General features: G+C 33.0%; 1 protein-coding gene across 3 annotated transcripts in view; it reads left to right on the top strand.

Annotated features, from left to right (window-relative positions):
* Positions 1–14,036, top strand: part of LOC132734306 (cytosolic carboxypeptidase 6-like) — a 50,685-nt gene that overhangs the window by 16,784 nt on the left and 19,865 nt on the right. For all 3 annotated transcript variants that reach the window (XM_060721018.1, XM_060721020.1, XM_060721019.1), the window contains exon 9: positions 4,143–4,345. In XM_060721018.1, coding sequence (XP_060577001.1) covers positions 4,143–4,345 — 203 coding nt within the window. The remainder of the gene's footprint in view (positions 1–4,142; positions 4,346–14,036) is intronic.

A 14,036-nucleotide genomic window follows, 5' to 3' on the forward strand; every position in this document is an offset into this window, starting at 1 on the left:
CAAACTCAAATCGAACAACTAAGATGGGCATTTTGTCCCATGGAACTGTTTATTATGCCACCTTGCTGTCAGCAACACAATATTTAAACTGCTATCATCAATGCCTGGAGAAGCAGCTTACATTTTATAATTTTATACAGATGCTGTGTTTGATTCCTTACATTGACATTTTTTATTGAGAGACGAATATTGGGAATTCAATCTCTAATATCAGGAATCGGGATCAGAGTTGAAATATCCAGATTTTTTTTAAAAATCCCATTGGTATATGACATGTTTGCATATTGAAATATTTTTTAACAAACTCTGAATTTACCTTTGGTCTGCTGATGGCAACTGGATATACCCATGTGACCAGTGCAGATCAAGATCAGCTGGCTCATCCCCTCAGTTCATGTTTTGAAGTTTTCCCTTAAACTTATAAATGGTTTTGTCCAGAGTGAAAGATAGACAAGTCTATTTAGGATATTTATGGTAAGAGTTAAATTGGTTCAAAATATACATGTACCAAATACTCATTTTTTGTGCTGACCTCAGATGTTTATATAAAGTTACATAAATTCCATGGTGATGTTGGAGTGATAACTACAAAAGCTAAAGTAATTATGGTAGTATGGTGGCTCTGTAACATGTGTCTGACTGCTGTTTAATTTTTGTGTTTAATCTTGGTGGAAGTCTACAAATTTGTGTTGATCATTCAATAGAACATTTCCCCTGACAGTATTGGATAGATATGTGGAGCCAACCAAAATCCAATAAACATTAAATATTTCCATTTCTAGACAAAAACTTACCAGTGTAATTTACTCTATCAGCCTTTATTGTGTTTTGTTGATAGTTAAGGTGCATTACCCATAAACAGTCTGAAGTGTACATTTAATCATCTTTTATTGAAACTGTTTCTGGCAAGTGCTCCAGCAATGGTAATTCCATGTGAAGTTTTAAAAGGGCAGCGGTGGAATGTTGTTACAATTGTTGTACATAATGTTTTATTCATACTCTATCAAAGTTATGGGCCATCTGTAATGCGACCGACTTTGTATCTAGTGTTGCTGTGTTTTTTAAACATGTCCCATATGGATTTGGACACTTACCAGGCAATGTGTTGAATATTAAAGTGGTTATTGTTCTCGTATATCAGATGTCAGAATTTATGCTTTTATCCCATCATGATACCAGTCCTCTATTTTCCATAGACTTTTTTTGTAATAAGTTTTATTATTATTTTCATCAAACCCTTTATCAGAATATGTTTTAAGGTTTCTTTGGCTGAGTGGTTAAGTACACTGGCTTCAGTTACCTTCACAATGTTTTTGGTTTGAAACTTGCATTAGAATTTCAATTTTTTTATGCATAAAGTTGGCTTAATGAAGGTTAGTGATTATGAAACAATATATATTGTTGCCTTAGTGCAGTAACATGTTAACTCCTATTAAATTTCAATAGAAGTTAACCTGTTACTGCACTAAGGTGACAAAGAGCAAATTAAGTTCTCCTCCACAAGTTAAGATGGAAAGTCATAGATATGCATTTACCTCTGCAACCCAACCAATATGTTATCAGTAAATGTTCCCCTTGTGGCTGAGGGGTTGCCTTTAAGGGTTGAGGGATCAGAATTGCAACCCACCTTGTATCCCTGCGTGATCAAGAGGCGACTTAATGTGATCAAATTACAGGAATCTATGCATCTTTTAGCTCCAGCAGGTTCGGTGGTTTTGATCCCTGGTATTATGAAGGACATAGATCTTGATTTTGAGTGATCTCTGTTATGGTATATCATGATATGGACTTCAGATGTGCAGTAATATAATCACCAAGACCGTAATTTTGAGAGCAAAATTCAACAAAAAGTTGAATTTTTTTATCAGATTTTTCAAACAAAATGGCACCATCAATGTGTTGGTTTGCAAATATGGAGGGAGGAAATAAGAATGGCGAGTGCATAATTATACTGTGAAATATATCATGCTTCCAACATTCTTTGTTTACATAAGGGAAATGTCCGATATTGTTAGAATTTAAGTTTATTACACCAGACGTTCGCAAAAATCGTGTTTCTTGTTTTTGTGCCATATGACCTTATTTGTGTTGACTTTCTGTAAAACCAAAAAATTCACCAAATGTATATTCATTACAAAAAAATAAAGGGTGATAAAGTTAATGGCAATCACTTTGAAATAATGAAAGATTAATGGAAGTGTATTGATATTCATCATCATTTATATTGATATTGTTCACAGATTATCTCATTTTATGCAATAATTCTGGTACAATGTCATAAGGTTTGAATTTATGAATAAGTTACAGGAAATTGTCACAAACTAAATTTTCTGCATAAATATGCCAGAATTGCAACAGTATGAATAAGGGTACTTGAGAACAATCATTCTGAAATAGTTTTGTTGAAATCCCTTGACAAAATGTAGGATGGCACACATGAGAATTAGCTTACGTGGGTTATTTAATTACAATATATATATCAATTTCACATCAAGTTTCCATAACCATTGTATACAAATTATGTTGTGTTCATGATAGAAAGAGAAAAAAATCATAATGATAGCATGTACAAGAGCAATTATGCAATTAAACACTTAATTAATCAGTTTGAATGCTAAAATTATAATGCTGGTGCAAGATGTATGCAGGTTTGTTGAAGTTGTTTCAGATAAGTCTTCTGGAGAGACGCACATTTCGTTTAGTTATAGTTGATCATCGCTATCTCTCTTTGGATGACTCTTGTAGAAGACTGTATGTAGACATAATGATAACATGAGTGTATCTAAAGTAAGGGACAAGATACAATGAGTGGGGCATCCCTGACCAATAGGTTACGGTTGTTGACTTCGAACCACTTGCCTTTCACTGCTGTGGGTTCGAACTGCGCAAGCATGGTTGGATTTTACATGTGAGAAAGCGATGGTTATAGTCAGGTGCTCTATTATGCCAGAAATAATGTACAGAGGGGCTTCTGAGGTCTTCCTCCACTAGTAAAGTTTGAAAGTCGCCATATGATCTATACTGTTACTGTGTTGTATCAATGTAAAATGCAACCAAAAACAAATACAATAGGTTATTTTTTATTTTCTCACATATAAATCTACTGCTTCATTATTGTACAAGGCATAATTATAGCATCTTCTCCATTATGGTGTCTGTTAAATGTAATGTGAAATGATCTTTTTTTCTTTAAATTTTTAACAGTCTATGGTTTTAGAATCAAAATAATGAAATAAAACAACTACTAGTAACAGTATAGCATCAGTCAGTTTGCATGAAGTATTTTTAGCTCACCTGTCACAAAGTGACAGGGTGAGCTTTTGTGATCGCTTTTCGTCCAGCGTCCGTCCGTCCGTAAACTTTTACTTTAAATGACATCTCCTCATAAACCACTAAGCCAATTTCATCCAAACTTCACAGGAATGTTCCTTTGGTGGTCACCTTTAAAAATTGTTCAAAGAATTTAATTCCATGCAGAACTCTTGTTGCCATGGCAACCGAAAGAAAAAACTTTAAATATCTTCTTTTAAAAAACCCAAAGAGGTAGAGCTCAGATATTTGGCATGAAACATCTTCTAGTGAGAGTCTACCAAGTTTGTCCAAATAAAAGCCCTGGGGTCAAAATTGGCCCCGCCCCATGGGGTCATTGATTTTCCCTATATGCATATAGTAAAAACTTAAAAAATCTTCTTTTAAAGAACTCAAAAAGCTAGAGCTAAGATAGTTAGCATGAAACATCTTCTAATGAGTGTCTGCCAAGTTTGTTCAAATAAAAGCCCTTGGGTTAAAATTGGCTCTACCGGGGGGGGGGGGGGGGAAGGGGGGGAGGAGGACATTGTTTTTCATTATATGTGTGTAGTAAAAACTTAACATCATGAAACATCTTCTAATGGGTGTCTTCCAAGTTTGTTCAAATGAAACCCCTGGGGTTTAAACTGGCCCAGCTCTTGGCGTCTTTATACAGGTGAGCGACCTCAGGGCCATCATGACCCTCTTGTTTAAGTATTGCAGCAGGGCTAAAAAATTACACTTCCTATGTGATGTATTACTTACTCCTGCATTGAAAAATTGTGACATTTTCAAGAATTTGATCTCAGGTAAGCGATATAGGACCAACGTGACCCTCTTGTTTATATTTTTAGAAACTGATAGTGGACTTCTTCATAGATTTACATGCACACTCTACACTGATGAATGGTTTCATGTACGGCAATACATATGACGATATTGACCGCTACGAAAGACAGTCCGTGTTTCCAAAACTTCTTTGTGCTAATGCTGAAGATTTTTCGTTGGCAAACACAAATTTCAACAGAGATGCTGTGAAAGCTGGAACAGGACGAAGGTAATTTATGATAAGAATTTTTTTAACTTTCCCATGGAACCAGTTTAGAGCCTGACCAGGGTCTGAGGTTATAAAGAAATCCTCTAAGCTTAAACTCAAATCTCAGGTATTTGATTGGTCAGAAACTGTCACAGAATGTTCACTGACCAATGAAAATCCAGACATTTAAAACAGAACTGATACAAAAGTTTTATAACTTTGAGACCAGCCTGTACAATCAAGTGGATTGACCAGTCTATATGCTGCTTAACCCTTTACCTGCTGAATTGGCATAATGGACTTTCCCTGCTTTGAATTTGGAACAGTCCATTCAAATTTTAAGGGATTTTGACATAAAAATACAAAACTGTGCTTGTCTAACAGTATAGAGAGCCTGGTAAGACTATACAGCAGGCTTGTCTGGCTCTCTACTGGTTGCAGACGGCAAGTTCTTTCAGCAAGGTTAATTTTAACAGTTTAATATCTCTTTTTATTATTAGCAATAAATGCTTATAATTTCCAAACAAGGTATGTTATTCTGCATGTTAAAGTTTAAATTTTTTATCAGATAAGACAGAAGTATTTAAAACAAAATTTTGACAAAATACTGTGTACAAATTGTGTTATTCTTCCTGTATTGGCATTGGTCTTGTCTGAAGTATACCCAAGTATCGTCAAAATTGATTTATAAAGACACGCTTTGCATCATGGGAATCGCAGATATGATATTATTGTAATGAAAGTTGCCGCTGGCACCATTAAGTGAAAGGGTGAGACAGTTACATTAGGGGGAGCAGGTGATATAAAAACATTTATCAAAACTTTCGCTTTGTAATCATATATACAAGAAATATTAAATTTTGCAGGAAACATTGTTTCGAGTAATAAACAAGTAATACGGAATTTCTGGTAACCATAAAATTCACCATAAATCCAGAGGTGTCATAAGCAAAGTAGAACGGGGAAACATTTATCCCGACTAAAAACACTCGCCATTGCCAGAATTTTGGTAATTAATTGGTTTTGGGAAAACATTCATCAGCTCTATGGAATACATCACTTTCATCCATATTTTTCATAGACACATTATTACCAGTGACCTTTATACACTATCATACATCATATAGTTCATTAACCAAAAATAGTCCCAGTATGGTTACTATAGAAAGACGAAAAAAACAGGCATCGTATTTTCAGTTTGTGGAAATAGATTGGATCACACAGAATTGTGTAACACTACATGATTAATGAATTATACTGTTTGCATTCTGGGATAGAAAACTGTTGAGGGGGCTCAGCAGGGAAAAATGATGGGGGTGTTGTTTTGTTTAATTTTTATTCTGTTCAATTTATGTAATTGTTAGACTGACCTTTAAGTCATTGTATTAATGGTAAACTAAGGTTGTCATTTGGTTATGCCATACATGATTGATATTGATATATAATCACTCATACAGCATGAGGCTAGACTCTTACATATAGTTAGGAACAAGGCTGTATGGTTGTGTTGACTACAAGAAAAACTCATGGTCGGTCAGTTTTGTCTAAACAGGTGGTTGAATTGACCATTTACACTAATCAATTTTTAATGTCTTTAAAATTTTGAATGGCTTTATGATTTATTCTATATAATTAATTCAATAAAAATAAATGCTACTCTTAGCATTCACTATTTTGTCTTCTTCTGGCAAAAAAAGGATGTTTATAAAATAACAAATGATGCAACATCCATTTAACAATACACTTGCAACATCCATTTAACAATACACTAAATGTAACATAATGTTAAAGCAGAAATAATAGCTATGTCAAATAAAACATTGCTTCATCATTTTTTTTGTTCTATTCTATGAAATTCATGGAGTACACTGCAATAAATGTTCAGAAGATGAAGTACTGCTTGAATGGTTTTTATTGTAATCATTGATCAAATAGTTTATTTGTAAACTCTTAAAATTCACTTTTTTAGAACTCTTTCATGCTTAAAGAGAATTTATGTCAATGAATTTGAAATTTAAGTGAGATAATGTAAAAGAAATATCCTTTTTGTATTGTTGTTTTTTGCTGACAGGTGAATTTTTTTATTTGTTGTTTTTTTTTTCATATCAAATTTGTATAAGATAAGTGTTTATAAAAAGAATTATATGGTACTCCCCCCTGAGACAATAAGTAACGTCTGCATATTTTCACATGGTCACATTAATTTTTAAAAATACCATTACAATGTGGCCATACCACGTGACTTTTCGGGTACGGAACACGCCGATTTTTCTCCCGATTCAGGTATGTTTTTTATTCATAACTTATTTATTACTCAACCGATTTTGATGAGATAAGGCGCAGAGTACCCGTAATTATATCAGTTATCCACGGTATATCAAAATTTTGAAAACCCCTGAATGGTTTTTGAGAACATTCGAGTACAGTTTTCTTTTCATAGCCTGGGCCGAGGGGAACGGTACACACTCATTTGTCATAACAAGCAATTTCTAGCAAGTCATATTTTTTTTGACACTATTTTATAGAAAAATACATGTTAAATCTGATATATTTACTATGTCCAATGTATCGAGTGAATGCAGTGATGTTTTAGCATATTTTCATAAAGTTATGTTGAAATGGTACGGAACACACTGTTATTTCAAAAGATACGGTACACACACAATTTCTGTCTTTGTAATAATTCTAAAATAAAATATATTAAAATTTAATTTCAATTATAATGTGAGTGATTTTTTTCATAGTTATACATTTTATTAATCTAAAAGAGAACCCAGGGACCTGTTTTGCAATGTATCATAATGCTTACTTTTAATGTTTATATGTATTTGTGCACTATATTTCAAGAGATCACGCTTAACATTTACAACCTCCATGTAATTGTCCTATTTAAAATCACCTAGGGTATGTTAAACACTTCGATCTTCACAGAATCAGGTAGTTGCGCTATATAGAAATAAAATGTTGTTATATAATGCTGTGTTTATTGTTGTTTATTGTTGTTTTTTATTTCTTTTAGTTTAAGTGAAGTAAGATATGTCTTTTTGCTTCATCCTGAAAAAATAAAACAAGGTCATGACCTAAATCGCTGAAAAGTATCATTACTTGATAACAATTTATATATATTTATATTTTGTTAATAATAAGCAAGTCATTAGGTACAATTTTGCAATATCATGGTCATTTTTAATTAAATCAAATCACAGAAGGCGCTGAATTTGTTTGAGTCTCAGAATGTCAGAAAGGTGAAGGCTGTGAGATTGTAAACCAATTTGTTTTTGTATAGTGCCACCAATGTTGTTTATAGTGTCATAACTGTAGTAAATTGGCTATAAGGCTTATTGCAACACTGATATGTAATTCATTGTTTATTTGGCTTAAACAATTAAAAAAAACCAACAAAAAACAAAACAAAAAAAAAAAACATGAGTTGCCTTAACTTGGATTTGAACTCAGGACATCTCTCTTCCTAAACGAGCGTGTAACCCATCGACCACGGGGAAGTTATAAGATAACAGCCTGAAGAAAACCATATCATTCTAAATTAGGGTTTGTAACCCTTATTAATTTCGTTTGACACTGATGTAAATAATCATGGAGCTTAATATTACATGTATATCTTTAAAGAATTACACAATATTTGAAATCTTTGACCAATCGGGAACTACTTTTTCTTCTCCCGAGAAGGCTTGGAAATTAATGCGCCCGTCATTTGACAATCTTAACACAGTGACCCCCCCCCTTATTTTTTTCAGCGTTAGAGTACATATAAAGGTAAGTAACCGCTTCCAGGGGTTCGGACTACTTTCTTATTTTGCAAATAAGCATATCACAGCTGAAATTTCGCTACCATTATTTGTTTGGTCTGACGACCCAAACAAATAAAAATGTAGTCGCCATTGCTTAAATTTTTAATGTTTAAAGGCATGAAGCTTTAAAAATAACTTTTAATTCATGTAGTTAGGTAATTTTTGGTTTGGTTTCACGGCTCATAAAACTGATATTATCATGTGGCGACTTTCGAGTTTTACAAGTTTTACAAGTGCCCCTTTGGGTATAAATAAAGGAACGAACGGGCACCTGAGTAAAACGACCGACATTCTGTACGGTAGTAAGAAAACTTTCTCACATAAAAAATCGAAACATCAAAGTCACTTGTGGTCTCGTACCTTCTTCATGTAGTATATAAAACAGAACGTAGCCTCCAAAATCCATAGCATTTGATTGACAATATGGGTATTATTAAAATATCATTTTATTTTTAACACAAACACGCAAGCACACATATCCATGAACTCAAGTGTTAAATGCATCTTGAAATGAAAGTCCAAGATAATTTTACCAAATTTCCTAACATGTATATCCTTACATGTATATGCAACAAGGTTACCTTGTATAAACTACGTTACGTTATATAACAGGCATTGTTCCCATATGGGTTCTTCAAATTATCAAATTTGATTGCACGTAAAACTGCGAAATATATTTGTCCATATGTAAATACTTTGATAATTTAGATACATGCAGTTAGTTTGGGACCCTGGCAGATGATTCATACCAAATATCACGTGGCCGGAAAAAAACTTTAAACTTTCCGTGATTTAAAAAAATCCACTTACATCAAAACCAGCGTTTTTTCTCCAAATTTGATTATTTAAACAACATTTTGCAAGGAACATATATTTCCAACTTACTCCTAACTTCTTGTTGTTTATATATTCATACTGCGTTTAGACAGTCATTATATATTCGAACAAACAAATTACAAAATGTAAATGAAATAATAATCGCACATAACAGATGTCCATGAATTTCATAATTCGTTTTATAATCCAAAAGAATATACCTAATTGTTTCAAATGAAAATCAAAACAAAACAAAATTTTGAATGTCTTCCGTGTCCCTCCATAAAATTTTAACATTTTATAGTTGCTCAACATATAAAATCGAATTTTGCGCAACGTACTCTCAAAATGTTCTTTTATGTTTTGAATAATCCTGTTTACATCAAACTGTAGGCATAATGATACTTTGCAAAACAGGTCCCAGGGTTCTCGTTTAAATTAAAAAAATGTATAACTATGAAAAAAATCAGTCACATTATAATTTAAATTAACTTTTTTATATATTTTATTTTAGAATTGTTTCAAAGACAGAAATTGTGTGTGTACCGTATCTTTTGAAATAACAGTGTGTTCCGTATCATTTCAACATCACTTTATGAAAATATGCTAAAACATGACTGCATTCACTCGATACGTTGGACATAGTAAATATATCAGATTTAACATGTATTTTTCTATGAAATAGTGTCAAAAAACATATGACTTGCTAGAAATCGCCTGTTATGCCAAATGAGTGTGTACCGTTCCCCTCGGCCCAGGCTATGAAAAAAAACTGTACTCGAATGTTCTCAAAAACCATTCAGGGGTTTTCAGAATTTTGATATACCGTGGATAACTGATATAATTACGGGTACTCTGCGCCTTATCTCATCAAAATCGGTTGAGTAATAAATAAGTTATGAATAAAAAACATACCTGAATCGGGAGAAAAATCGGCGTGTTCCGTACCCGAAAAGTCACGTGGTATGGCCACATTGATTAGAACAAGATCTGCAAAATGTTGTAAAGGAACTAAAAAGTGGCTGGCAACTTCCTATGTCACATATTATCAATTATTTAATGGGAAAATATCTAGAACTTTGAAATATCTCCAGATGCTCACTTTAAAACTTGTGCACATCAAACAAAATTTACACTTGATTGATCGATTCATTGCTGTTGTATCAATATTCAGTGAAAAAAAAGAAGAGAGATACCCTCCTTAATGGGAGTAAAGTAACTTTGAACAGTTATCAGAAAATATGTGTTCCATTTGTTTTATTATAGAAATAAAAATACAAAAGTGGAAGATTTTAGTTTACCTAAAAGCTCAAAGATGACATTATGTACTATTAAATAAACATAGGTTTGTGAATAACAGTAAAAATATCATCCTGAGGAAAATACTGAACATTACCTGAGGCACTAGCTGAGGGTAACAGTATTTTTATGAGGGATGATATTTTGCTGTTAATATGTGTAGCAAGAATTATTTCCCTTTATGAACTTCAAAAAAGTCTAGGTGTATGTTTTACAACTAATGAAGATGTTCACTTCATGCTTATAAGCATAAATGCCATAAATGGACATGTCTATCTTTCAATTTAGAAAAAACAACATTCATCGTATTTAGAGAATATTTTTTAAATAAGTAACAACTGAATATAAGCATAGAGTGCAGACCATGATCAGCTGGTCACATGGTTAGAGTTAGAATCTATTGCCGAATGCAGGCTGAGGAGGTAAATTTTGCTTCTGTATTCAATTTAGTAATTATAGGTCATTGACCAAACACCACAGGGTTCGTACAGTCTTAAAAAGTGCTTAAATTTGAGTCTCTTTCTTAAAAAGTGCTTAAAAATGTAAAAAAGTGCCTAAAAGTCCTTGAATTTGATTACTCTCTTGAAAAGTGCTTAAAAAGTGCTTAAATTTGCTAAAAATGTGCTTGAAAATGTTTGAATCACAGAATGACATAGTTTTGATAAAAATCAACGGTTAACAAAATAAAAAAAAGATCCAATTTAGTATCAAAATCAATGAAATGTTTACTCAAGGTAACAGTAAGTGGACAAATTGCAGTTGTTTTGAACTAATCTGTACTTGATGCACCCTTAGTTGTTCTTCTATAATGTCAGAAAATGTGTATTCAACAAAAAATGGTGAACAAACTATCCATCATAGGTTGAAGATTGTGTCTGTATATGTGCAACAAATGTGCTTGAAAAATGGGAAAACATACTTAAGTAGTGCTTAAAAAGTCCTTGAATTTTGGCATTGGATGTCTGTACACACCCTACACCATAAGACTTGCATACTGTAAAATTCCTAATAAACGCCCCTCCCCTAATAAAGGCCCCCCCACCCCCAGGCTTTTTGATATGGAAAATACCTGCTCATCAGTGCTGAACTCATGAGTAAATCCATAATTTAATTCAAATCCTTCAGATTCCATTTTATAATATGGTATATACAGAAATATATCATATGAACTTTAAAATCTTAACACTTTTTAATGTTATTCTTAATGTTATTATTGACACTTGCTAACACTAAATGTAGTTACAATGATTTTTAGATTTAGAAAAAATGTGTTGTAATAATAGCCCCCCCCCCCCCTTTTGGAAACTGTTAAGCCCCCGGGGGCGTTTAATATGAATTTTACGGTAGGTTTTTTTCCTAATTATTCCCATTTATGAATATAAAAATATACTTGCATAGCCCTTATTTTATTTACAAGCACTGAGAGTAGTTGAGCATGTTGTCCTGTTATCTGTTCTGTAGCACCAGTTAACTGAATAGTACAGTATTAAAGAAAACAAATTTGTATATACATGTACATGTATCACTAAAAGCAAGAATGAGTTTTCACAGTGCGATATTTTCAATATAGATGTCTCTGATGGATTAGATATAAACTATATTGTCTTAATGGTGTATTTACACTAACATGGTAAAATGATAAGGCTCTTTCCCATGTTGTATTAATAGGAATTGATTAAGTGAACAAGATGCCAGTTTTAGACAGAGTGTCTTTATTGAAAATCTCAATGGACGCCTCTTAAATTTATCTGATAAAGAAGATTTACTAAGAATAAGGGGTGAAATTTTTCACTTGTCTGTATTTGATTTGTATGACTGGTTGTATAATTATGTGAATTTTTGTTGTATGACTGTAGCAAGAATGGTTCTAGTACTTACAGAAAGTCCTGGTTCTTTGGTGCCTGCTTGTGCCTGAAATAATGCATGGAGACACATCTGAGGTCTTCCTCTCCTCCAGCAGTAAAGCTGGGAAGTTGCCATATGACCTCTACATTATGGGTGAGATGTAAAACCAAACCAAAAATAGAAAAAAAAGAACAGTGTTGAACAATTTTGAATAATATAAGCACTGTCTTACACACCATGCTATTAGAGTTAGTGTAACTCTTCAAGTTTTAATTGCAACATCATATCATTAAGTTTACCACTAACAGTGGTCAAACAACTCTTCACACATGTATCTGTGATGATGATTGTAGGCCAGTATTCAAGACCAATAACTCTTGGAAGGTGCGTCTGTGGCAGAGTGGTTGGAGCCATTGAAGTCTCACTGCTGCGGGTTTACATCCCGACTTGGATTCTTTTCCAGCTAGATTATAGAACGTCAGTAGTTTTACTCAGTTACTTATTAGTGCCTTAAATAATTAACTGAGAGGCACATAGAGGTCTTCTTACACCATGTGATCTTTACAGTTTTGTTTTTGTAGCGATGTAAACCCCCCCCCCCCCCCCCCCCCCCCCCCCCCCAAAAAAAAAACAAACAAAACAAAACAAAAAAAAACAAACAAACAAAAAACAACCCCCCCTCCCCCCAAATTTGGTTAATCTTAATTTCTTATCTACTTTGATGATTATTTTATAAGTGAATAAATGCATATTGTTTTTGTAAGGCTAAGCTGCTTGATGCTTTGATTCATCCAAAGTCAGATTATAACAGTGCTGTGTCATGCCACAATATTCTTAGTTGATATTTATAGATGATACTTCAAGATCACTAAAATGAAATGGAAGAATACTATAAAATTCAACAATATATTACTTTGATTAAGATTTGAACTTTTATCTTCACTATTCTTCAGAACTGATCATTGTAAATGGTAGATTTTTGTGAAAATGAAAAAAAAACAAAACAATAAATAGATAAAAAACAAAACAAAAAAACATGACATTAAATGCAATAGTTTACTACGCAGAATAAAGTTTTAAGGGAAAATTGAAATTTCTTTTATAATGAATTTTTTGCTATGAATATGGGTATAGAAAAACATTTGCCTTCATTAAAAGGAAAAACTCATTATCTCTCTACTTTTTATGTTTTTTTATGCTCTACATAACATTTGGTGTAATAAATAACTAGCCTCATTTCTCCTTTTGTATATATATATTTCTTTTGCTTCAACTACCAGTAGTTATCATTGACCGTAGTTAGGATGTTGTCCCATTGATCTTTCCGGTGCCAATTGATGTTTTCTCGAGTTAATAACCCAGAAGCAGACGTAGCTATTGTTTACGATTATTATTTCATGTCAAAGAAACCAGTTATATTGTCATGGTAAGCTTAATCTTTAGACATGCGATTCTGCGATATATCCTAGCGTTTTGACAGTGGGTGGACGGTGGTTCGGTTATTACAGTCATTTGAGTCGTGGTGAAAAATATCAAGGAATCTGATGAATCGCTTGACACACACATTATACCTATTGGGCTTATTATCGTAGACACAATATTCAATCAAAGATTGCTCGAAATTGTATGGCTGCAAATCCGGGAACATTTACATCTGTACTGTATGAAATTATCAAGGGACAGGACAATATATTTGGTTATAAATTGCCCTGCATTGAACTTTTCCGATCTGTATTAATACACTGTGTGTGTTCTGGGGAATTTTCCCTCTGAAAAGATAGCAAATGCAAAAGAAGTGTATTGTACATAGAATTTGAATATAAGATTTGAAAATTGTTCTGTAAAGTGTCTGTGGAATTTCCTCAAGCAACTATAGGGATTATGTAAATTGTACATGTATAATTGATAGAAATTTCGAGCTCATAAAGCTGGTAATGGCAGCA

This window comes from Ruditapes philippinarum, unplaced genomic scaffold, assembly GCF_026571515.1.
Source record: "Ruditapes philippinarum isolate M1 unplaced genomic scaffold, ASM2657151v2 ctg51_1_1_1_1, whole genome shotgun sequence".
Lineage (NCBI taxonomy): Eukaryota > Metazoa > Mollusca > Bivalvia > Venerida > Veneridae > Ruditapes > Ruditapes philippinarum.